General features: G+C 43.6%; 1 protein-coding gene across 7 annotated transcripts in view; it reads left to right on the forward strand.

The window, feature by feature from the left end:
* The window catches only part of Nckap5 (NCK associated protein 5), a 912731-nt gene that overhangs the window by 866829 nt on the left and 19363 nt on the right, over positions 1-26539 (forward strand). Inside the window, exon 17 of one of the 7 annotated variants that reach the window (XM_087906588.1) lies at positions 18096-18170. The exons of the other annotated variants lie outside the window; for them this stretch is intronic. Within the exon in view, the coding sequence (XP_087762714.1) occupies positions 18096-18149 (54 nt within the window). The 3' untranslated portion in view covers positions 18150-18170. The remainder of the gene's footprint in view (positions 1-18095; positions 18171-26539) is intronic. 7 annotated transcript variants of the gene reach the window in all.

Raw genomic sequence — 26539 nt, forward strand, 5'->3', positions numbered from 1 at the left:
GGAGACACTTTGATCGCAGTGGTATCCTGAGGATTCTTGGGTCTGCTGTCCTTCTGTCCCTATGCAATTGCCAATCAGAAAACTCACAAGGAAAGGAAATGTGTGCGAGAGGAGGTATAGCCTCTACTGGTCACAATTGTGTGCTTGGTGAAGACCTCATGGAGACTCCCCAAGAATAGTCACTTTTCTAACTACCATGACAAAATGCCTGGCAAAGGACCTTAAGGAGGGAAGGGATTTTTTCCTTTTCTTTTTTGAACTCACAGTTCTAGGGCGATATAGTCCATCATAGGGAAGGCGTGACAGCAAGAGTAGGAGCTGACTAGTCACATGGCAGCCACAGTCAGGAAGCAGAGAGCAGTGAATGCTGGGGCTCAGCTCACTTTCTCCTGTTTCATTTGAGCACCAGCCTATGGATTGGTGTAACTTGGGCTTAGAGAAATGCAATGTAATTTCTCATTGTGTGAGTGAATTGGGGAATAACAATATGGTTGGAGGGTGATGGCATGGCATGTATAGAGAAGTAGAAGACAGAAGTGGTTTTATGAGAGTGACTTGTGCTACCACAGCACACGCACACTGTAAGCTGTGTACGTCAGTGAGTTAACTGTTGATCAGAGAAGCAGCGAAGAACAAAGCTGTGTGCAGGCCTCTATTTGTACTCACTAGCCCCAGAAGTCATCCTGAAGTTTGAGTCTTTCCGGCAGCTATTGCTCAACACAACAAAAAATCGATTCTGTGTTCCTACTTCTCCCCAGTTAATAACCTAGAGCTTTTGTGTTGGAGGAGAACTTAAAAGTCCTGCTCTTCTTCTCATTGGAGCGTGCATTCCATGAGGAGAAAGACTTCTGTTGGGTGCCATAGTCTCATAATTCCTTGTGTTTGATGGATATTTATGGTACGGATAGAGGGATCTGTGCTTCCATGTATGTATGCATGTATAGGTGAGTGAATGAATGTGTGGGTGGTTGGATGGATGAATGGATGGATGGATGGATGGATGGATGGGTGGATGGATGGGTGGATGGATGAGTGGATGATGGATGGATGGATGGATGGATGAGTGGATGATGGATGGATGGATAGATGGATGGATGAATGTATGGATGCATGAATGAGTGAATGGATGAATGGATGGATGGGTGGATTGATGAGTGGATGATGGATGGATGGATGGATCAATCCCACTTCTTTCCTTGTTCATCCTCAGCTTCACTATACCTTTTATCAGAAAACTATGGGTCATGCCATTTTACAGGTCAGTATACTAAATTGGAAACAATTCTAATTAAAACTTTCTAATTGGCTTTATAATACTCTACTCATTGGTGAATCAAGAATGGCAGGCCTCCCTCCCACTTAGAGCTAGAGGAAATGGGTATTTATGGATTATAGATAAGAACAACATTCAGCAAATACTCAGGAGAACAAGAAGTTCTACATTCTCTTTGATATGAAGTGTAGTAACTGAGGATATGGTGAGAGAAAGGAGGGAGGAAGGAAGAAGAGTTAACCAAATAGTCGTGAAATCTGTACAGAGGTTTTGGTGTCAGCTTGAATTAGTGTCAGTCAGTGATATTCAGGAGTCACCTGATTCTCAGATTCTCACCATTCAAATGTCGGAGACAGAAAATACCATTCATAACAAGATACAGTATACAACACACCTTCTTTAAACTAAGTGTTTAGGTTAGCATAGGAAGTGCTGGATTTCTTCTTGAAGTCTTCATATGTATTTGTCATTATCCTTTGTTCTCAGTCATTCCACTGCTTAACCACTCTCCTGGGCCTTCTTCCTCTTCCAGCTCGTTCCCTTTCTTCCCCAATTCTACTTTGCCACTACTTGTGCTCTGGTTCCCTGTCTCCATAAAGATCCCCTTCCTCTCTGTCATGTCCCTTTTCTCTAGACTTAAGAACTATGAACACACACCTATAAATATATACATGCAAAAACACACACACATATAAAATTTAAATTTTGGCTACACCTGTGAGTACAAGCATGCAGTATGTCTTTCTAAGTCTGACCTATTTCATTTAAGATAATCATTTCCCAGTTATATCTATTTCCCTGAAAATGTCATGTTTCATTTACCTTTACACTTGTATAAAATTCCATCATGTACCACATTGCTCTGGTCTACTCATGTGTTGATGGATATGTAGGCTGATCCCCTTTCCTGACTATTGTAAACCACACAATGATGAACAGTAGGTGTGCAGGTACCTCTGTGGGGTGTAACATGTATTTACTAAAGGAATGCGTGGAACACGCTTCCTATTCTCATAAATGGATAAGCAAGGCTCCATGAAGTATTGTTCTGGTAGGATACAGTGGCCAAGATCTGAAAGGAAATCTATATAAACATATTTCCCCTTGCTAAAAGACAGGACAAGGAGATCTGGGGGGAGGGTGCACCTAGGTGGGACCTCGTGGTGCCCCCTGATGTTGACTGTGAATCTCACTACCATACACTGCCGTACATCTACTGTTCATGAAGCATGAGGGTAAGGTCTTTTCTTTGTCTGCTGCTGGATGGTGATGCCTAGAAATGAGCACACGGGGGACCACAGGCAGCAGTAGAAGGTGGGAATGAGTAGCTCCCTCCATTCAAAACTACTGGATACTCAGAGCAAGGCATAACTGAGCAACTCTTTTTACTAACTTCTCAAAAGTGTGGGGGGAGATCATCTAGAGAAATTGTCGCTTCAGTACCATAAAACGTCTCTTTAGTTCCCCTTGGAGTGCAGAGTTCACTCACATAATGCATTCAAATTGCAAATGTTATTCAGTATAATACCAGTTAGATCAGAAGGAGGAGGAAATTATGGGCTAAAACACCTTAACTTCTGCATCTGTTGAAGAAGAAAAATCAAAATGAGTTCATTTCCTTGGTCCCAAAGAAAGATGCTATTTAGCCTGGGTAATACAGATGACTCTGTCAAATTATGGTTTTCCTTTTTCTACACTCTGTAACCCAGCTTCTGAGATGGGCTGCACTGCCTAGCTCTGAGTGTCATAAAAAGAAATTTTATCATGGTTTTTGGGGTGGGGAGGAGTGTTCCAGCTCTCCAAGGCATACACCTTGGGTCTGAGGACACCTGCTTTGAAAGCGGAAGGCTCCGGTGAGAAGGCCCAGGCTTCCCAGAGGAAGCTTTTCCTGTTGGCAGTGAGCTGAAGTGCGACCTGTCTCATTGCTGGGTTTCAAACAGAGCACTCCCCACATTTCTCTACTTAAAATTATTCTCTCATTTGACACTTTCTGTTCTGGTTTTTAATTATCAGGTTAATAGGTAATCTTTTAATTATTTATTTTTGATTTTGTGGTGCTGGGAATTGAACCCAGCGACTCATGAAAGTAATGTTCTACAACCCCAATCCAGGAACATTCTTTTCATTCTCTCTCTCTCTCTCTCTCTCTCTCTCTGTGTGTGTGTGTGTGTGTGTGTGTGTGTGTGTGTGTGTGTGTGTGTGAGAGAGAGAGAGAGAGAGAGAGAGAGAGAGAGAGAGAGAGAGAGAGATGAGGGGAGTGGAGAGAGTGTGTGTGTACCCAATGCACAGAACACATGTGAAGGTCAAGGTCAGGGAAGTCAATTCTCTCCGCCCACCATGTGGGTTTCGGGGATCTAATTCAGCTTATCACAAAGTTTGGCAGCAAGCTCCTTTCCTACTGAACCATTTGATTGTTATTGTTTTTAAAGGAAAACAAAAGAGTGAGAAAGCACGTGAAAGACTGGAAAATGAACATAGGTAGTTGAAGAGATGCTCACATACATTAGTAATCAGTGAAGAATTGTAAGGACAGCATTGATACCACTTGACAAAAAATTAAAAGTCTTCTAATATCTTGTGTTGGTGAGAACATAAATCAGAGAGTATCTTTTGTGTTTCTTTCATGAGTATAAATTGTCAGATCACCTTGGAAAAACTTTGACCTTGTCTTCTAAGGATGATCATCTGTGTTTCTTTATGCATTAACTCTACTCTTAGAAATATGCCATAGGGATGAATTAGCCTGTAAATATCAGCAAAGTTGAACTATATCATTTTGTAAATAAAAACATCCAGAAACCTCTAGAATGTTCACTGCTAGGGGAATGAAGAAACAAACTGATGCATTCACATGGTGAAATATTATTCAACAATAAGAAGGAAGTAAGAAAGGAGAGCATCAGAGTTTGTGTGTTGGCAACTTTTGTAATGAAGATTCAGGGTGAGAGATGAGGTAGGTATAAGCAATTAAAACACTTTAGCCCTTGGACTCGGTAGTGCTTCCACAGTTATCCATTTTCTTAAGTAAATAACAGTATAATAGGAATGTGTCATACTTAGTTCATTGATGATAATGTGGCATGAACAGTCCACGATCAGTCTATGCATGAGAATCTGAAAGCCAAGATGTAAACAGAGACTGCTCATTCTTTTCCTGGCTGCCCAGACCTGAATAATCACACAAAACCTTTATTAATTACAACACTGTTTAGCCAATAGCATAGGCATATTCCTAGCTACCTCTTACATCTTAAATTAACCCATTTCTATTAATCCATGTATCACCATGAGGCTGTGGCCTACCAGTAAGTTTCTAGCCTCTCTCTCCGTTGGCAGCTCCATGGCATCTCCCTGACTCTGCCTACTCTCTTTATTTATCTCTGTTCTGATTTCCTGCTTGTCTATACTCTGCTAAGCCATTGGCTGAAACAACTTTATTCATCAACCAATAAAAGCAACACATATACAGAAGGACATCTCACATCACTAAGTTTGCAAAATTCCTGTATTATATTATATTAATGCCCAAAAAATCTGACCACTAAAGAGTAGCATGGAGTATGGTGGGTTACTCATGCTTTGCATGTTCAAAGCATTGGCTTCTCAACCCCTCAGCTCTGAAGTGGGGGCTAAAGTAGTTTGTTGAGATTTCTAAGACTCCAAGAAATGTCTAAATGTCACACTTCTTATGCATTTGTTATAAAAGTTTACACTGCTTCTGATTTCTGGTCTTGTGCTACCTTCTTAGAGTCAAGAATGTACTTCAGCTATGTTAATTACCACATTCCTACTAGTTAAAAGCTTCTGTAATTGAGATAATTGAGGTCATCTAGAAAGACAGAACTGTTTCAGGTCAGATGGGAGAATGGATGGGATGGGTGGGCACATTAATACACGTATAAATAGCTTTATTTATACACATATAAACAGGATAGGTGAATGGGAGAATGGGATGGGTGATATTAATGAAGGAATTGGATTGGTGGAAGAATGAAGTAGATGGATGTACAGGGCAGATGAAGAGATATGAGCATGAAGGAATGGGTGGTAGAAATGTGGTTATTGGAGAAGTTGGTTCACATGGTTATTGAAGTTGAGAAGTCCAATGATTAGCCGCCTATAGGCTAGGACCTGGGAAGCCATTCCCATCACTCATCCCAAGCATAAAGGTTGCAGAAGCAGGGAAGAGTATGGTATGATTATGAGACTGAAGCCAAAGACCTCAGAACTTGGGACTCATTAGTGCAGGTCTGTGTCCAAAACCTAGAGGACCTAGAGTTCAAGAGCCATGTGTGCTGTGTAGGCTTTATATGCTCTGAGAGCAGAGTCACCATTAGGACACCACTCTAAAGCAATGTAGTGCCTTTCACTTAATGCCTCCTTTCTCGTCTTCTTTCCTAGTGGCTTCAGTTTTATGTTACTTCCCTCTTCTCACTCAAACGGTGGTGTGTACTCTCTTCCCTTTGCTAATTTAATTTCCTGTGTCCACTCAGTACCCTGATAATGGTTGGAAAAAAGTAGCCGGAACAAAGAGTCAGATCAGATGGAAACAGGCCTGACCAAAACACAGAGCAGATTGTACATGCCCCCTAGGGAGTCAGCCAGTGTAGACAAGGTGAACAAGGAGATAACACAGAAGCCCAGGGCTCCCTGGTAAGGGCCATAGGACATTGTCTTAGTGCTTTTTTTTTTGTTGCTGTAATAAAATACCAAAACCAATTTTAGGGGAGAGGGGCTAATGCTGGCCCCTCTCCCCTAAAATGATTTGAAGCTCAGTCCATCATGTTGGAGAAAGCACAGCAGCAGGAGCCTGAGTCAGCAGGAGCTTGGGGGTGGGGGGGATTGAGCCTGAGGTGGAGAGCCTGAGGTAGCAGGAGTTTGAGGCAGCAGGAGCCTGAGGCAGTGGGAGCCTGAGTCAGCAGGAGCTTGAGGCAGAGGGCGCCTGAGGCAGCTGGTTGCATTGCATCCACTCTTGGGAAGCAGAGAGAATTGAATGCTGGTGCTCAGCCCATGTTCTCCACTTAAACGGTCTAAGATCCAAGAAAGGAAGTGTTGCGGGAAGCTTCGCTCCCCCAAAACCGGGATTACGGGTGGCTGTGAACCACCTAATCTGGGTACTGAGGATCATGAGGATACCAAACCTGTATCCTCTACAGAGGAATAAGCACCCTTACCCTCAGAGCAGTCTCTCCAACCCTAGCACTGTCTATCCTTAACCCAAACTCCTTTACTTCATGATTGGTTTGGCTTTCTGCTAACATTGCCCGTGTAGACGTGAACATTTCTAGGTTCAGAATTCCATACCACTGGGAATTTCCATACCAAGTTATATTTCAAACTTGACTCAACTTTTAAGTGTGGATTATGATTATTAAGTAATTCTTAAATTGGAGAAGAAGATGAAATCTATCAAATGATATTTAGCATAGAAACTGAGAATTAACCTTTGGAATAATATAGGGGTCATCAGGGACAGGTAGAAAGATGGGCACGTCCTTCAACTAGGGCAGATTGACATCAGATGGGAGAGGTCTCGAGCGTGCAGAAGGAGAAGGATTAGAGGGAGTAAATGTGTAAATCCTTCAAGGGCCTTTTTTTTACTCTAAAATGGTGTAGATAAATGGGGTCACTTGAGAGCTTCATTAAGGATGGAGAAAATCACCACATATTAAATGCTGATGGCAAAACCCCAAGAGAGGAAGGGAAAAGTGAAGCTGTAAGGGACTTGTATATGCGGAAAGGCTGTCCTTAGGAATATGACATTCATCTACAGTGACTAGGGAATTTGAGGCCTTATGGGGAAGTGCTTTTATGTACAGATGGGACTTTGTTCAGCTCTCTCCCTTCTTGTTTTCTGGGGGAAATATAAAGACTTGCCGTCAGTTAAGAGTAACCATGGGTGAGGAGGTGCTGCAGTTTTGGAGAGAGGGGAGGTGGGATGGGCTGGAGAGCTCACCCAAGGTCTTGTGAATAAGAAGGGGATTATGAGCACAGCTGTGTGTCTACCCCTCCACTGTGCAGAACCTAAAGGAAACGAAATGATGGCCTGGGGGTGTGGGTGTGGCTCGGTTGGTAGAACACTTGCCTAGCACTCACAGAGTCCTGGGTTCTACACCCACCACCACATAAACTGGGCATGGCAACACAGGCCTCTAACCCAGTCATTCTTGACTACTTAACAAGTTTGCAACTAGCCTGGAATACATGAGATCCTGTTTTGACAGAGAGAGAGAGAGAGAGAGAGAGAGAGAGAGAGAGAGAGAGAGAGAGAGAAGTGATGAATCCAGGAGAATGGTGTAAATAAGAATGGAGGTTGGTATCATAACAAGAAATGTCTGAGGAACCATGGGACACTGGTAGAATCAGTGGAATTATGTTCTGACCTGAGGATTGTGGGACAGAGAACCAGGGAGCCTGAGCAAGGAAACAAGTGCATGCTCAGTGGAGAACAGCTGGTTTTCATTGAGACTGTGGAGACCGACTGTGTTCTTGGTGCTAGTGTGTTGAAGACAAGATCTTGAGCCTGAAATACTGTTAGGGGACTCAAACATAATGAATTTTTTAAAATATATAGTTGTAAGTCTAGGATCTTAATCACACAGAATGACCGCCCTTGTTTTATTTATCTTGCTGTATCTAAAACCTGTCACAGTATTTACACAGAATGAAAGCTCAATGTTTGCTGATTGAAAGAATGAATGAGGGGTGAATGAATGAATGTATGTATGTATGAATGAATGAATAATATATTTCTTGAGAGTTCAGTATATGGTTATTTCAAATGATGGAGACAGAAAGTCCAACTTGTTCAGTTTAATGTCTGTATTTCCTTAAAATGATCAATCTTCACTCACTGGCAATGAATGTGGTTTGGTCTGACCAATATCATTCAGGAGCAAATCTGGTGTAGCTAAGCAGTCATAGTATTTTGGGGTCAAAAACAAACTGTGACTTTAAAGTAATGAGTAAAATCATGAGATTGGGTCTGAAAATAAGTTAAAAAAGAGCAATTCCCAAAGTGAATTATAAGAGTACCTTTACATGTATTCCAAAGTTAGTATAATGAATAGAACTTGTGTGTGTGTGTGTGTGTGTGTGTGTGTGTGTGTGCATGTGCAAAGTGCTCAGCCATAAATGGGACATCTGCCAACCTGCCCCCTACTCCAGGATCAGGAAGCATCTTGGAAGAGGACAAAAATCATTAAGAGCCAGAGCAAAGGGCGGAGTGCTGTGACAAGCTGTCTTCAGGACACAACATGACTACAGCAGTCGTGAACTCATAGTAGCCATGGTTACCAGCACAGGATCAAGCCAGTTAATAACTCTACAGGCTCCCAAGTCCCATCCCCAGCTGAGGAGCTATTGGCAGTTGACAGTTTCTGGGGACATAAAGTTCATTTTCTTTGGCACTGTGGTCATTGAGAGGTTGTCCATGCCCCAGTGATTGACCTCATACTCACTTGAATATAGACGATACTAATTCAACTCAGTAGGTTGAATAATAATAAATTATATATATGTGTGTGTGTGTGTGCATATAAATGTGTATATATATATATATATGTATGTGTATATGTATGTGTGTGTGTATGTATTTGACTACTGGAACACATTATTTACATTTTTCAAATATTTATATTTACTATGTTATAGATAACCTAGTACAGCAAATAACTTTGCCCTCAACTGTTAACACATTCAAGATGATAAAAACTAAAATTTATTCTGGGACCCTGTTCCTGCCCCATGGAAAGGCGGAGACGGGAGATGTGAGAGTCAGAACCCATGACCTAGAGATGCATGAGTGCTTTCAAGTAGTGTGAGCAGACTGAAGCTCACCCCATGCTGCATGAGTCTGAAGATTGTGAATTCAGGATCTAGACTCAAGGCAAGGAGTATTGAATCTCTTGAGCTCCTCTACCCCTCTACAGTGATTGGTTTATGGGTTCTTTGCTGTTTGTTTGTTTGGTTTATATGTATGTGGAGGGGGGGGGTTAGTAACACTGGATTTGTGCATGCACCCGGAGGACAGTTGCAGGTATTATTTCTCCGGTACTATACACCTTGCTTATCCCGAGGCCAGGCCTCTCGCTGGCCCGGGACTTACCAGTTTGACTATGACCAACAAACTCCAAGGAGCCTGCCTCCCACTTTATGGAGAGTATGCCTTTGCATGTGGCTATTTTTCATGGCTTCTGGGAATCCTCTTGCTTGTCTAACAACTACTTTATTAGATGAGCCATGTCCCCAAGCCTGTTTTGGCTTCTCAATCATGTTTCCTCCACCCCGTTTCCAAAGGCCAACTGATAGCCTAAAATGCTTTGTTACCTGGGAGGAGGGAGAAGCAGCCGATCCTTTTCTGTATCTAGGTTATAGGAAGCAGTGATATCAACCATCCTCACACGCCATCCTCACAAACCCTGCCACAGCAAAGGTCAGGGGTCACTGCAGAGTATGCTACCTTTATTAGTGAGAGCTGGTCCATCAGTGACTACCCATCCTCCATTGTGGAAACGACTTTATCCCCAGAATAGAAAGAAACATGCTTCATTCTAAGTCTGTGATTGGCTTCATTGAAGAACATTTGAGGTCGCTTGTCAAAGAGTCTGATGGGTGTCCCCATGGTTTATCACACTGCCACCCAGAGAACACTCATCCCTGTGTCATTTGTCATCACAGATCCCTGATTCTTTTAACTTTCAGGGGAAAATTTAGGTTAGATTCTGATTTTTGTCACTGGTTTCTGAGATTCTTGAACCACCCTCTCATCATTTGATCCTCAGAGATTAAAGAAGAGTGCTCTGAAGAGTCGCATTATTCAAGGAACAAGTGCTAGGCAGAAGGAAGTGGCGTGTCCCCCCAGGCACCGCAATATATTTGTGATTCTCTCCCGGTTTCGTCTCAGCTCCTTGAGAACCCAACTGCATCTTATTCCCTGCGTCAGATGCCTCCAGTGGTCTGTGTGCACGCATCTGACATAGCTTTGGGGACTTGCTAAGTACTTGGCCAGCGTTTTTATATCTAGTGTAGCCTCTCATTCCTAAGCTACTGTCAGAGCCACCAGGAGAAAGTCAGGCTCCCTAGCAACAGCAGATAGGGAGGGGTAAGTGCAGGGGTTGCTGCCTTAGCCAATCGGCCTTGAGAACTTGTGGAGAGATCTTCTCTGGGTCTTCAGGGTTCTCATCTGAAAAAGGCAATTTGATTTAGACCTGCAAACCTTTTATAAGCAATAAAAAAAGTTATTCTGGGGAGGGGAGAGGCTGGTGAGATGGTTTAAGTGAAGAAATGTGTTTGCTACAAAGTCTGATAACTTGAGTTTGATCCCCAGACCCACAGAAAGAAAACTGACTCCCTCAAGCTGTCCTCTGACTTCCATACCTGTGTGTGTGTGTGAGCACACACACACACACTTACACGGGGGGGGGAGATGCGGGGTGTGGGGTGAGTAATAAAATTTTAAATGCTAAAAAAAAACGCAGCACATCATTTTGATGGCTGGTCAGTGTTTTACCACAGCCACAGAAAGCAAACTAATACATCCACTTAAAGTATATTTTTACTTAAGGCATAATTTCTAGTAAGATTATTCTGATTATTTGTATATGATATATTATGTATTTCTTTATTGTGCATTGTATTTAGAATAAGCATATTGTGTCTGTACATATTAATATTGCAACAGGATCTCACAGAACTGAGGCTAGCCTCACACTCACTAGGTAGTTAACAGTTACCTTGGCATTTGATTCTCTTGTGTCCACCTCCTGAGTTCTGGGATTGTAGGCTTTCACTAATATACTGAGTTTTATTCCACACTAGGAATGGAGCTAAGGGCTTCCTGCATGCTGGGCAAGCATTCTGCCTTCTGATCTACATTCCCAGGCCCTCTACTTTTCTTTTTAATAATAAGAGAAAGGGAGCAGGGAGGTACCGCAGCACTGAAGACAGTTAGACATGGTGACCTTTGTGTGATCCCCAGAACCCACATGGTGGAAGAAGAAAACTGATCCCCACAGGCTGTCCTCCGACCTCCATAATATCACTGTGTCACGGTCCCTCTCCCACACCAGATAAAATTAATTTACCTAATAAATTTTAAGAACAGCTTTCTGTATTAGGTCACACATCTACAGGAGGACTGACCCTAGTTCTACATCGGCAGGGGCTTCTGATGTCTTCCAGGGCATCCACGGCAAGGGAGAGAGACACTGTCTTTAAGACAAACAAAAAGATTAAAAAGTTAAAAATAAATTAAAAGAGCAACTTTAATCCTTTTTCATGATTGTTTTCATTTACCTCCCAGCTCCCTTCCCCAGCTGCTCTGCTGTTTCCAGGCAGGCAGAGGTTTGCCTGCATGTAACCTAGGGGCTTCTGGGGGGCTCTAGCAGCCTGAGCTTGACAAAGCAGTTCCTTAGATGGCGATTAAGGTCCTCAGTTGTTTTGTGGATTCATGAAGACCTGATCTGCGGAACACGTTAGCTTGTGCTCTTGACGTCCAGGTCAGGAGCCCGTGAGCTCTCCCAGTGCACAGCTTAAAATATGGATCAATAAAAGGCACAGGATGACAGTTTACTCCTCAAACTTCAGCACCGTGGCTCATGTTTTCCACATTTTCACAAGCAAGCAGGCAAGCAAACCCACACAGCTATGATTAATCACTTGAAATGAAGAGAAAGTGAAAGCCGGATGGGAATAGGAGCCCTTTCTGGAAGAGCTAATTTGAAAGCTTGAAAGACACTCCCTTTGTCCCACTGACTTGGAGACAGCTAGCTCTATAACTAGGATTTTAAGTTATTTCCCTCTCTAGAGGACTTCATCTCTTATGTAAACAAGAAGTCATTTCTCAGTTTTCTGCAGTCTGGACTGCATTGATCATTTCCAAGAATGAATGCTGTGAGTGGAAGAAATCGTCTTCCCCAGAGAGGGGCCCCCGGTTGGTGATCCTGTACCAACTGGCCGGCTCTGAAATCATATACATACAAGTAACATTATACAGACTGGGCAGGTTATATTTATATATTTAGGAATATATTATATACTGCATATTTAGATATATATGTATATATCTCAGAACAATTTTTAAAAAGTGGCAATAAATTTGAGAAAAGGCAGTACAAGGAAGGGGTTGGGCAGAAGAAAAGGAATGAGGAAAGTTACACAATTGTTTTTTAACTTAAAAAATTAGCAATAAACTAAAAAGAACTTCAGAAAAGTAATATAGCCATTATAGAAATGAGCATAGGGGGGTCTCGAAGTTTTTTAACTATAACTATCCTATGACCCAGCTAGACCAGTCCTAGGCAGATACCCACATCCTACCACAAAGATACCTGTATACCATGTTCTTTGCTGAATTACCATAATGCAAGAAAACAGAGCCAGCCTCACTCTCCATCCACTAGTGACTGGAGAGTGCAAATGTAGTCATATATTCAATGGGATTTTATGTAGCTGAAAGGAAAAGGAAAGTATGAAATTTGTGGGAAAATGGATGAATCTGAATATTAGAATCAGAGTGACAAAAACTGCATGCACTCTATGGAACTAGAGAGAAGACAAGAGGAGGAAAGAGGGAACAGAGGAAAACAGGACACATGAGAATTTAAACCCAAAAGGAGTATACTGGGTACGGGAAGGCACAACTGGAAGAGGAGACAGAGTTGGAGAAGAATAAAAGAGGAGAAAAAAAATCAGTCAAACCAAATTTTGTATGAAAATGCCATAATGAAACCTCAGTTAGGTTTTTTTTTTAATGCTGTGAAGAGACACAATGACCACAGCAACTCTTAAAAAGTAAAACATTTAATTTGGGCTGACTTACAGTTTCAGAGATTCAGTCCATTGTCATCAGGATGGGAAGCATGGCAGCATGCAGCAGCCATGGTGCTGGAGCTTAGAGTCCTACATCTTTCGGGCAACAGGAACTCAACTGACAGTCACATTATGGGAAGTTTTTCCCTCTTGTCTCCTCTCTAGTTCCGTAGAGTACATGTGTGTACTTGCGCACACATATGCACATACAAACACACACACACACTGAAAGCTAGAAAGAGACCTCAAAGCCCACCCACACTTCCTCCAACAAGGCCACACCTCCTAATAGTGCCACTCTCTTTGGGGGCCATTTTCTTTCAAACCACCACACTAATTTTAAAAGAAAAACTAAAATTCACAATAAAATGTTTTAAATTATTTTCTAGCTGCAGCGGCTAGGACATACAAGATCAAGCTACCAGGAGGCCTGGTGAGGGCCTCACTGTTCCAAAGCTGTCATCGTCTGTAAAAGAGTGGGACTTTAAACCGTTTACATCTCCAGCCTACCTGATGTATTCCCTGGCATCTTGTGGGGAGAAATTCTAGGTGGATTAGAATCCTGGACTCAAATCCAGCATTTTCCAGTTCTTACTAGGTTCTTGAATCTGCATTTATTTTAAAGAAAAGAAAACTTGGAGACTAACGTTTTAAAATGAGTCATGGACGAAGTGCACATTAGCAAGAAAATACTGCTTTTACCGCTTCTCCATCACGCTTTGGAGTTGACCTAAACAAGCCAGTGGGCCAACACTGAGAAACTTCCCATGTGACATTGCGCCCAGCTGTTTTCTGATCAACTAAATATAACTTCCCTTCTTTCTGATTACTTTTCCTTTTCAAATGAAGTCCTTTTTTTATTTTACAGAATTAATGAAATCATAATTTCAAATGACAGAGTTAAACCAAAGTGCTTTTTTCATCTTCAGAAATCTTGTTTTTAAGTTCACTAAACAAAAAAGCTCAGAAAGAAAAACAAAACAGAAATTTGTTCTCTCTTCTTCCCATAACTTAACAAAATTAAATTCCTCATGAGCATATAACCATGGGATTTTAGCATTTCAAGGTCACCGCTGGTAGGGACAATACATATTTTATAGGTAACCCGTGGTCTTTCTTATGAAATAAAGGAGTCTCTTCCCATTTCTGGAAGTGAGGATCTGAAGGCAGAGTATCCGTGGTGTCGGGTGTCTGTCCTGGCTTCTGCTGGTAGCTGGTAGTGTGTGGTCCTCTCCATGACTGCAGACCGCCATCTCTGAATCTCACTGTCGTGGCATGTCAGTCACCATGCTTGTGAGTTTCATAATAACATTCCCCACATACATCCTGGTTCTTTGTGTCCTCCTGTCCTCCAGTGACATCAGCTGTGTTTTACTGCAGCCCTCTCCTACCCTCGTGTAATCTATCCTTTGTCTGTGTGTGCTGTGTGTGTGTGTCCATGCATGTGTGCTTCTCTGTGTAAATGTCCACATGTATATGTGTGTGCAGGTGCACATGTGTACATATGTATGTAGAAGCTAAGGGGTCACCACCGGTGTCATTCCTTGGGTACTGTCCTTTTGATTCTTCTAAATTTTATTTTCATTTTTTAATTTATCATTTCAGAATTTAATACATATATATAATTTATTATGATCATATCTAGCCCTATATTTCCTCTCCTAAGCCCCCCTGGTCTCCCTAACATACTCCTCTCCCAACTTTATGTCTTCTTTTATATTTTTAATATCCCATTGTTTCAGTTACTGCTGTGTGTATGTGCTTCAGTGAGGTCATCTCTGCAGCATGGGTGATCTGGTGACCACACTTGCAGGTAGAAACGCATCTCCCTCCCTGGAAGTTATCAACTCCTCACTCAGGGCAGGGCGTCTGGGATTGAGTTCTCACTGACTTGATCTTGTGTAGGACTTGTACCTGATCCATCTGTCTCTGCATCCTCAGGACCAGGACTGTAAGCACCTGTTACCACTCCTGGGTGTTTTAACATGAGTCTTGTGAGATTTTTACAAGGATAGAAGAACAAACATGCACTCACCCTAGATAAACCACAGACAAACCAAAGAAATGATTCTTCTGAAATCTAACTTAGGAAATCTCTGACTACCGGGGTCACCATAACCAGCTTTTCTACATGGGTGTCTGGGTCTGAACATGGGTCCCTATACTTGTCTAGCAAGCACTTCATAGGTCCTTACGGTTGTCTAAAAGTACTTCATCTATTGAGCCATCCCCCCTATCCTGGTGTGCTTCAGCCTCTCAGAACATCTTGATTACACCTGTAATGAACTTATTGTCAACTAAAGTCCAAATGTGGGGGACTGAAGAACCTCTTTTGGGAGGACATAGTTCAATTTACAGAATCACCCAACACCAAAAGCAGAAGGTGACAGGATAGAGGAATTAATAGTCTCTGACTTCAGCGAGGAGAGGTCAGCTTGGACCTGCTAGGTTCTTGGGAACCTGCCATAGCACGAACCTTAAACAACTGCTGGTAGCTGTAATCTGTAGCCAGGAAAAGCAGTTGGGGAGTCCTGGATAGCTCAGAGATCGTCTTCTGACTTACATAATAAAAACAAGCAAGTCAAAGGACTTTACCTACAAGTCATTTGGTCGCTATGACATGTGCAGATTCCGAAGCTGTCATCTCAGTTACTCTTCTGCAGCTGTGATATGATCCCCTAAGAAACGTACCTTGAGAGACAAAGGTTTCTTCTGGCTCTCAGGTCAAGTGCAGAGAGAAGTCAGGGCTGCAGGAGCTTGGAGCAGTCGGTCACATCCACAACCAGGAGTGTGCTCACCAGCGCTCGCCTCCTTGTTCCATTGTATGCGGCCCGGGGGGGGGGGGTGTCCTTCCCTCGGTCAAGAGGGGTCTTCTCACGTCAGTGGAGGTGATCAAGCTCAGCCGCACAGGCTGCCTCTTGGGTGATTCTAGACTCTGTCCAGGTGACAGCACTGACCATCACAGGAGTAGCTCCCAGTTAGGACACGGGTACAAGGAGCCGTGCCCCCACAGGGGCCGTGGGAGCAATGAAAATGCAGGGGGGTAAGTGGGAGATGGAGAATGCCCTTGGTTCACTTAAAACTGAACTAGCCAGAAACACCCTGGTCTTAAACCGTGTAGTGACTTAATTAGAACGATGTTTACATGTTTGCTTTTATTCTCACACTACAGCTAATTATTTCCCAGCACTACTTGTTCTTCACAGTGTGATATAAGTTTCTCATTTATGATTCATTGATTCAAGACTATTTATGTGGTTCATGCTGTTTAATAGGTGTCATTTTGGGCATGGTAGATAGAGAAAATTAAAAAAAAAAAAGACTAAATCCTTGCCTTATTTTAGCCAAGAAGGAAATAAACAGAATAGAATGCAAGTCCCACATCCAAGGATTCAACCAAGCCTGAATGGAAAAATACCAAAGTGCCCCTGCACAGGACATGTGAAAACACTCCAACTCATCATTATTCCCTGAACAATGCAGGGTAACAGCTACAGCATTTGCAGTGTGTTATGAGAAATTCAGAGGTCATTCACAGTAGACGGGAGGATTGTGACCATGTAAGTGAATCATTTGAGCACCTAGGAGTATGGGCATCCCTCACAGGTGTGAGGGCATCCTGGAACCACTCCCTGTGTTTACTGACTAATGACCATAAAACGCCAACTAAGGATGTGTGCTTTTAAAGCATTTATTAGGTGGGGTATGTGTGTGTGTACATACATGTTTGCATGTGTATGTGTGCGTTTGTGCAGATGTGTGAGCACATGAACCCATACATCACAGTGCTCATGTGGAGGCCAGAGGACAATTTTCTGTAGTTGTTTTTTTCTCTCTTCCTTATGTGTTTCTGGGGATTGAATTCAGGCCGTCACGCCTGATGGCAAGCCCCTTTCATCACTGAGGCATTTAAGTAACCCGGTGATGCACAGTTTTAAATGGGGACAACGGGATGCATATGAAATAGCAAGTCCACTGCCTCCAGAGACTGGGTGAGGATCTCTCTGAAGAATGAATGCTTGAACAAGAGTTGGGATGGAGTGTTGGCACATGATGTGTGCTGGAGCTTATGGGCAGAGTATAGCAGTTATGGTGACAGGACTGGTGTCCCCAGGTCAGTGTGGGCACAGCACATCGATAGAAGGGATGGAAATCAGGGTGGAGAAGAATTCGGGAGCCAGTTGTGTAAGACCTTATGGGCAGTGAAAAGGCTCAAGGTTCCAGACCCAGCAAAGGGAATTGGGGGAGCAGTCTGAACAGGGGAGCGAGTGACTCCATTTCCAGGGAATGCAGTGGCTTCTGCACAGAGAGCAGGTTCATAGGAAATGAGCGTGCGGACACATCTAGGCCATCCAGCATGAGGGGCCAAGTGCTGGACCACTCCATGGGAACTCAGCCCGCCAGAAAGGCCCCTGGGAACAGGTGACAGGAGGGAGAGAAGTGGAGCTATCAGGCTCAGGGTAGGGCAGAGGCAGGAGGACATGCTTGCTTCTTCTCTTCCTGATGCCCAGACTTAGGCCATTGGCTGAGCATCACAGGGAGTCAGGAAGAAGAACACAGGACTTGTAGATATGGTGATGCAAGGGAAGCCTGCAAAAAGGGGAGTGATCATGACAACAGACAGAAGTTTATTAGAGGTCAGAGAGAAATGGAAGGTGACTATAAGTTTCCATACATGAAACATTGGCACATAGATCTCAACATTAGCTGCACACAGTGACATGTAGACATCTATAATATCTGTACACACACACACACACACACAAGGTGGGGAGAGCCAAATAGTTTTCATCTCAATGCCAAAACAATTCCCGGACAATGGTTGCCTGAATTGCTATATTAAGAATTCTGAGGCTATATCAATGAACATCCTGTACTTGCTATGATGTGGGAAGGGGAAGGGGCCCCATCCATGCCAGGTATTAGCTGTGAAGTCTGCACAGCCAAGCAGTTGTCAGCCAAACCCCTCACCTTGAGAACGTCTTGAAGGGAATCTCTTGTTTTCTTTAAGGTGGTGGTAACACCTCACCCTGAGTCCCCTGTGGAAAGAAAGAGCCATGATTAAGCTGAAATTCCTGGAACACAGGTATTCTTCTTCCTTCTTGTTTCCCAGGAATTTAAAGAGGTCATTTCTTAGGATCATTTCTTCCTGAAGGGTTTGCTTTTGTTTCTGTGGGAGGGGTTGCCTGTGGGAAGGACTACAAGAGTGTGTGTGTGCTGGTGCACGTGTACTTAAGTATGCATGTACATGCAGAGGTCAAGACAACCTTGCGTGTTTACTCCCAGGTGCACTCCGCTTTGTATTTGAGACAGGGTCTCTCACTGGCCTGTAACCTTCCAATAGGCTTAGCTGGCCAATCACTGAGCTCTAGGGATTTTCCTGTCTCTGCTTCCCCATCGCCAAGAAATCAAGCACTTGCCACTGTCCCAGCTTTTACAGCGTGCTGGGGATCGAACTCAGGTCCTCGGGCTTGTCAGGCAAGTGGAACAACTGAGCCATCTCAACCCTGGGTTGTTTCTTTCTCCATTATGCTAAGGAGGATGTGAGGCAGCACCCCAGTCCCTTGGCCCTTCGTTGCTCCACAGACTCTCCAGGCTGTGCACACCATAGAAACGGACCATACCCTGACACTGTCTGTGGAAGTTAATCTAGAGGGAATGGTTATACCTGTCCAGGTAGAGTATGGCATCACCCTGTGGTTGCAACCCCATGGACTCCCATGCCATTCTAGTGGTTGTCCTGTATGTCTCAGTGTCCTTTCAGGGTGGGGCCCAGCTAATGTCGAGCTCTGGTATGTGACCTCCTTTAGGAATTCAGTCAAACAGCAGGGGGTCAGGCGGAGCACCTTCTCTGAGAAGGAAATTTTCAAATGAAATCAAGAGGTTCAGGAGTCAAAACTTGGGGATCCCAAGGTGCACATCCCTCAAAGTGAGGTGACCCTGCTTGCAGTGTGCACCATGGCCAATCCTGTTCCTAATCTCCCTGCTTATCTTCCCCTTGATTTTTATTGTGAGAACTCTTTTAAATGGGAATTTGCAGGATTATCTTTAATATTCTGTCAAAGCCTCTGGTGCATGTTAATTATCAGTTTAACTAACTCAGAGCAATTTATGTGGCTATTACCTGAAGATAAAATATTTTACATTTTTTTATTTTTAATCTCCAATAGAATAACAAGTTATTTTATTATTCAAATAGGACTCACTTCCTGCTGTGTTCAATACAATTTTTAATAAATATGTAAATTCTAAAATTAATTTACAGCATGCATTGGGAGGCATGATTTTGAGATGACAAAAAACTTGATGGATCGTAAAATTGTCCCCCTCCCCATTAAGATCATCAGTCACCGAAAACAGAATGTGCAGGCCTCTTACAATCTCCCAGCCTTTCCTTCATCTTGTTTTGTTAGGGACTCTCTTGAAATTGATTACAAAGTAGTATGTTTCTTGGACCATCACTCATTCACAGATTAATTAGATATTTTAGTTACTATCCTGCTGTGAGGTGGTACAGCTGTCACTCCTGCATTGTTGTTGAGGGCATCCGCAGAGTAACCTTGATAATTACTCCCATGTGAACAAGGCTACCAGGCCTCACTGACCAAAGACATCCTTTACCTTGCTTGTGTGAATGTATGTGTGTGTTTTGTGTGTGTGTGTATGTGTGTGTGTGTGTGTGTGTGTGTGTGTGTGTGTGAGAGAGAGAGAGAGAGAGAGAGAGAGAGAGAGAAACAGATACATGTTTGCCCATGCATGCAACCATGTACCAGAGGTCAGTCAACTTTAGGTGCCATCTCCTGTAACTTATCTTTGAAGACAGCATCTCTCATTGAACCCAGGACTCACACCAATTCAAGCTCCCATGCTGTGCCAGTGACCACCCCCCTCCCAGTAATATGGTGACAGGTAACCTCCACCACTTCCAGCTTTTTGCATAGTTATTGGGGATCCAGATGTGATCCTCATATTTGCATGCAAGCACCATACTTGCTGAGCCATATCTTTGGTCCCCTACTATGTTTCTTTTGTAATTGGTACACAGCGAGATTTCTTTATTGGCTTTGACCAATGCACACTGACATTCTTGTAGGTGGTGACTTGGTTTTTCTCTTGCTTGAGAATTTCTGTAGCTGTTTTCTAAAACCTGCAAAAGGAACAGAAACAGAAGTGTCAGTGCCTAGTGGGTTTGGACTCCCAACACACCTCTTTCCTGATCCTTTACCAATGGATACAATCTTTGGATCAATTTTCTAATGTTTAGTAACCCTACGATCGTCCTGAATCCCATTTGTATGTACCCTTGTGTTTGTGTGTATGTGTCCTTGCGAAGTAGGAGGTCATATGTCAGAGATGCAAAGGCCAGAAGACAACCTCAGATGTTGTAACTGGGGCACTGTCCCCTTTATTTTAAGACAGGTCCCACTGGCTTGAACACTCCAGGCTGGCTGGCCATTGAGCCTCGAGGATGGGTCTGTCTCTGCCTCTTCGGGTCTAGAACTGCAGCACACACCACCCCACACAGCTTCTTACATGGCTGCTGGGTCTGGAACTCAGCTCCTCAGGCTTGCCGTGACAAACACCATACTGACTGAGCTGTGACCTCCCCAGTCTCCCACCCCCAACACAACTATGTCAGTAACTTCTCTAGAACAGATCTAAGGAAAATTAGGTTTCAAGTCAATTAAGAAAACTGTAGGTATGTGTATCAGGGAAACTGGGCAGGAACACAGCAAACAGAAACACTGACCTGCTCAGATTTCAGTAGCTGAAAGTCTGAGGTTTCATGAAGCTGAGAATTAGGCAATTTTCTTCCTTCTACTCCCAAACCTATGTCAGTTTTGGTGTGTGAAAAAGTTGCTACCTGCTACATGAATCAGCTTTTACCACGTTGAGGTTCCCTATATACCCGGACACAGATTGAACCAAGGGCCTCTCAAGGTGAGGAAGTTATCACTTAGGACTCCATCCTGGTCATGAGCCTGTTGAGGACGCCAGGTCTTTATACAGTTCTCTTTAAATCTTATGTTTTGTGTGTTTGTGTGTGCACACACATGTGGATGCCAAAGGACAACCTTAGGTGCCATGCCTCAGGATGCCACCCACCTTGTTTTTCTGACTGACCTGAATTCACCAAGTAAGCTATCCTGGCTGACTGGAAATCCCAGGGATCCCATCTCCTCCTCCCCAGGGTTATAATTCCGGGTGCACACCAACACCTCAGGCACTTTCATATAGGGCCAGGGAATCAAACCCAGATCTTTGTGCTGGTGAAGCAATTGCTTTATTGACTGAGCCATCCCTCCAACCCCATGGTTGTGTGGTCTGATCCCTACTCACTCTTTGTGTGTTTTTACCTCTGTCTTTCCAGGTTTTGGGTGGCGGGATGCTCGTCCAAAGTACATGCTGATCAAAGTTTTCTGAAAAACTGATTTTATTTTTTCATTTACCTATTGGGGAAGTAATTACATCCATGCACAAGTTCTAAACAAAGTAAATCTGGATATCTTCTGGGTGTTTAGACACTAAAATGCCCTTCTCAGGATATGGACACATTTCCCACTAAAGAGACCAGCGTCTTGTTCTTGGAACCCAGTGACTTTCAAAGGCATGAAAAGGTGTTGTAGGGTGAAGGATACAGTTTTACAGAAAAACAAAGGACCAGAAACAAGGATTCTCTAACACATGTGGTCTGTGTCAGGCATGTGGCACAGGGGCATAATGATACATAAAGTCATCATCCCTACATGGAAGATGGAGTCACATCAGCTGTGTGTATTGTAACATTGGCTAGCTCTTACCACAGTGCTGATCTACAGAGGAGTGGAGGGAGAGCAAGGTTGCTTCTGGGTAAGAACTGATTCTGAGACTTCCCAGCACCTGTGTCAGGAGATGAGTGGGTGATGGTGATCCCAGAGGATGGAAGGACTTGTGGGTATACCAGTGCATTTACACATGTATATATGTATTCATATGTATACAGGTTCATGTGTATGCATCCATATTTATCTGGGTGATTGTGTATGGTAGCACACGTGTATGTGTATTTGTTTGTGTACGTATGTGTATTTGTTTGTGTACACGTACATGTGCACGCATGTGCACGTGCATATGGAAGCCATGGGTAACCTCAGATGTCATTTCAGGACCCTGTCCATCTTAGGCTTTGAGACAGAGCGTCTCACTGGCCCGGAACTCACCTATTAGGCTAGACTGGTTGGCCAGTGAGCCTCAGAGATCCACCTGTCTCTAGTCCTCTCCACTATCCACCCTGCCCAGCTCCTTTTACATGGGTTCTGGGGATCAAACTCGGGTCCTCGTGTTTGTGCGTGAAGTACTTTGCCAACTGAGCCATCTCATCAGCCCAGGGGGGAAACCTTCTGAAGACAGTAAGATGCATGAACCAGAACCTTGAGACGGTCTTACTGGGCTCAGAATTCTGCCCATTGCTATCTGCAAATGGCTAGTTAAAAATAATACGCCTGATACCTATCTGCATGCTGCTGACCTTCTGTCAAGATGTTGCTGATCAGTCTTAATTTTATCTGCAAATCCTGGATCACTAGTGTCTTTATTGCTTTTCAGACTGATCTTTGAACTCTGTGATCCTTGCCCCCTGATGCTTCTGGATGCTACCTGGTTGAGCCAATTGACAGTCTCAGCTTGTCTGACAAAAGAAAATTTTCTCCTTTCCCCAGTTCCATAGAGAACACTTCAGCTTCCAGTTGCCTTTCAGTTTTATCAAGGAGAAGATTATTATTGTTATATTATTATTATTATCATTATCATCATCATCATCATTGGATGTGTGTGGGGATACATATGATGAGGCTTTAAGAAGACAACTTTGCAGAGCGGGTTTTCTCCTTCTACTTTGACCTGGGTTCTAGGTATAAACTCCAGTCATCAGCTTCATATGGCAAGCGCGTTTACCTATGGTGTCGTACCCTGACCCTAGGAGCTTGCATTTTTCTGGAAGTTAAGGTCTCTGTCTTCAGCTGTCCATAAATCGAACAAGACCCACATCCCAGAACCCTAAAAGATGGGCAGGTGCCTCCGACCCTGAGAAGCCAATCATTTGCTCCTATGCAACCTCACAGCCCTTAAATCCTGGAAACGCTGCTGTTTCCCCTGTGGGCCCCACCTACTTTTCTAGAACCTTGCTTCCATTGGGGAGAAAAATAGGAAAGTCTTCCCTCCCCTTCTGCCGCCTGGGGGAAAAGAGAGACTATGGCGCCAAGGGGTGAAGAGAGGGTTCATTATCAATCTTAGCTCCCAGACTTAGTAAATCAGGAGCATTTTTCTCTAGGTGGTGGGAGATGTCTTCAGCTGTAGCTCCCTTTCATTTAGGTGATTTATGCCGGAGCCAGGAGTTCTGCCTGCACCCCTCACCCCCCCCCCAAAAGAAACCATTCTTTTCCACTTACTTGGTGAAAGCCTTTGGTGTCTCCGTCAAGGTCCCTCCAAGCCTTATGCCCTGTGGGTCTCGAATGGGGTCACTGGACCCATGCAGAGCACACAACTGCTTATCCACAGATGAACTCTCACAAACACTCTCCCTCTCCACATTTTTTGGGGGGTGGCTGGAGGCAGGAGAAAGAGACCTTCTCCTTATTTATCTTGAGCATTTCATAGGCCGCCGTTGAGAAGGTCACTGTCTGCTACGGCAAAATAATCACGGGATTTCTAGACAAGATGGCTAGAGAAAAAAAAGATGATTCATTATTTCGAGAATTATTTTGCCTTCGGTCTCTGAAATGGATGGAGGCTTCTCACAATGTGTGAGCGAGCGAGCGAGGCTTAACTTATTACATGAAAGGTTGCGCTTAAAAGGGAAAAGGATTCCAAACGTTGCATATTTAGCTCCACTGTAGTATAACAAGGGTCAAGGCAGTCCCTCCAGTACCCCCATGGGCCTCGGGATAATACTGTACATCTCCCTAAATTGGAAGAAACTCACTGCTTTCACCTCATCTGCCTGCACAAATGAGAAAGTCTCCAGGCTCCATTCAAGCAGTAGCACTTCCTCTGGCCTCTTGGGCATGTGGGGCTAGATGGTCCCCCTTACAGGATCACCCCCATTCCCGTAGTACTGCCTCCTGTGCCACATACACCCGTACATCTCAGTCTCTTCCCGATGCTGTGATAAGATACTCTGACCAAAGCAACTTAAAGGAGAAAGGGTTCATCTGGGCTCAGAGTCTATCATGATGCGGGAAGGAAGGCAGGGAGAGCGCCGAACAGCTGTTCACGCTGTTTCTGCAGCTGGAAGGCAGCCGCCATTGAAGACGTGCTAGTGCCCAGCTTTTCTCTAGTTATTCGGTCCCACTCCTACCCAAGGCATGATGCCACTAACCACTAATTGACCTTCCCATCTCAATTAGCAGTCAGGATAAGCCCCCTGTAGACATGCCCAGAGGCCCATCTCTCAGGCAATTCCGCGTTCTGTCAGGTTCATAACTAACGAAAACATCAGACCATAAACTCAACCCTGTCTATTTTGCTGGGATTAGGAGTGTACCGCTGCTTAACAACTATGTATATCATCACAAAACAGATCAAAAGTTAGTCCGCAGGGCTGGAGACGTGGCTCAGCAGTCCCAAGCACCTACTGCTTTTATGCAGGACCTGAGTTTGGTCCTGTCGTCCATGTGAAGCATGCAGAACCAACTGTAACTCCAGCTGCAGGGTGGCTGACACCTTCTTCTGGCCTCTGGGTGTACCTGGACTCACCAGTGTATACACACACACACACACACATGATTAACACACACACACACACACACACACATGATTAAAATTAGCTAATGGAAACCGAGTGGTAGTGGCATGCAGCTTTAATCCTAATCCCACCATTCAGGAGGCAGAGACAGGTGGATCTGTGTGAATTCAAGGCCAACCTGGTCTACAAAGTGGGCTCCTGGACAGCCAAGAAGGTTACACAGAGAAACCCTGTCTCAAAAAATGAAAAAATAATAATAATAAAATAGTTAGTCTACCATGTAAGAAATACACTGTATTTGGTACCAAGACATGTATTATGTGGTGTGATTTTTACAATAAATTTGGTTTGGCCTAAGTGCAAGGCAGCTTGCCCGATAATGATACAGAATTTAAAAGTGAAAGCAGGAGAGGCTGGGCAATCGATATGACCTTGACTACTTACAAGCCAAATAACTTATGGAAATAATGTGAAGACCCCTGTGAACTCTTTGGCCTGACAGGAGGGTTTTAAATAATATTTTAAGAAAACCTAGAGCAAACATCCCTTGGACCTTCTTTTCAGATTAGATCTGAAATGAAAAACCCAGAGTAACACAATTAACTATTGATTTTGTTGATCCATCTTTAATTCTCAGAGCAATTGAGTTGTGTTTACACAGTCATGCGGGGCAGACATACCTCACTGGGAGCAAGGCGCCTTTTGATTTTACATTAATTTAAAAATTAAATTGTTCTGTGCACGAGAAACAAAAATAAAGTTTATTTTTTATTTTCACGGGTGGTTGACTTACAGATCATAAAGTATTATTAAGGCAGCTAAGATGGCTCCTGAAGAGGCTACCTTTGAAAATTCAGCAGTTGATTGGCTGGGTGAATAGTCACCCTCTTCTTTCCCATGCTCTCAGGGACCCCTGTACTATGGTTTGAATGTGAAATGTCCCCCACAGGCATGTGCCCTCAGTACATGGTCCCCAGCTAGTTCTGCTGTTTAAGACAATTTCTAAACATTTAGGGTATAGAGACTTGCTGGAGAAAAGTGGGTAGCTGGAGGCAGATCTTAAGATGTGATGGCCTATCTACTTCCGGAGTGCAGCTGCGATGGGACCGGCCTGATACTCCTGCCATCTTCCCCGCCTTAGTGAACTATATCTCTTCTTAAACTATAAACCAAAATAAGCTCCTCCTCCCTTGCATTACTTCTTGTCGAGTATTTGGTCACAGCAGTAAGAAAAGTAACTGATGCCCCATAGTCAAGCACGGTCTGCAAATAAAGAATTCCGACATTTGAGCTTGCGCACTATTCCGGGTGCCACGAGGAGCTCTCTTACTATCCCAGTCTGCTCTGGATGCCAACTGGTCCTCCACTCAGCATAGCCACACTGTAGACACCACCCGCTCTTTACTTACTGAGCCACCACCCTGTCCCAAACATCCACAGTATATACACTACCTGTCATCTGATTCTTTGGTCACCTCAGTTATCAGATCAACTGTCACACCATCAGAGTGCTGTGTTCAGTTACAGCTTTCTTACCAGTCATGCTGTGTAACAATTCTCATGTCGTTTTTCACCTAATCTCGTCACCTAGACACTGCACCATCTCACATTATCTCAAAAGCAGGAGTACAATGCAATATGGTATTTTATGAGAGGCGACATTCACACAAAATATTATTGTAAGTATTCTATGTTATTATCAATTTCTCATTGCACTAATTTGTTAACTAAAA

The sequence above is a fragment of the Myodes glareolus genome, chromosome 5 (genome assembly GCF_982192425.1).
Source record: "Myodes glareolus chromosome 5, mMyoGla1.1, whole genome shotgun sequence".
NCBI lineage: Eukaryota > Metazoa > Chordata > Mammalia > Rodentia > Cricetidae > Myodes > Myodes glareolus.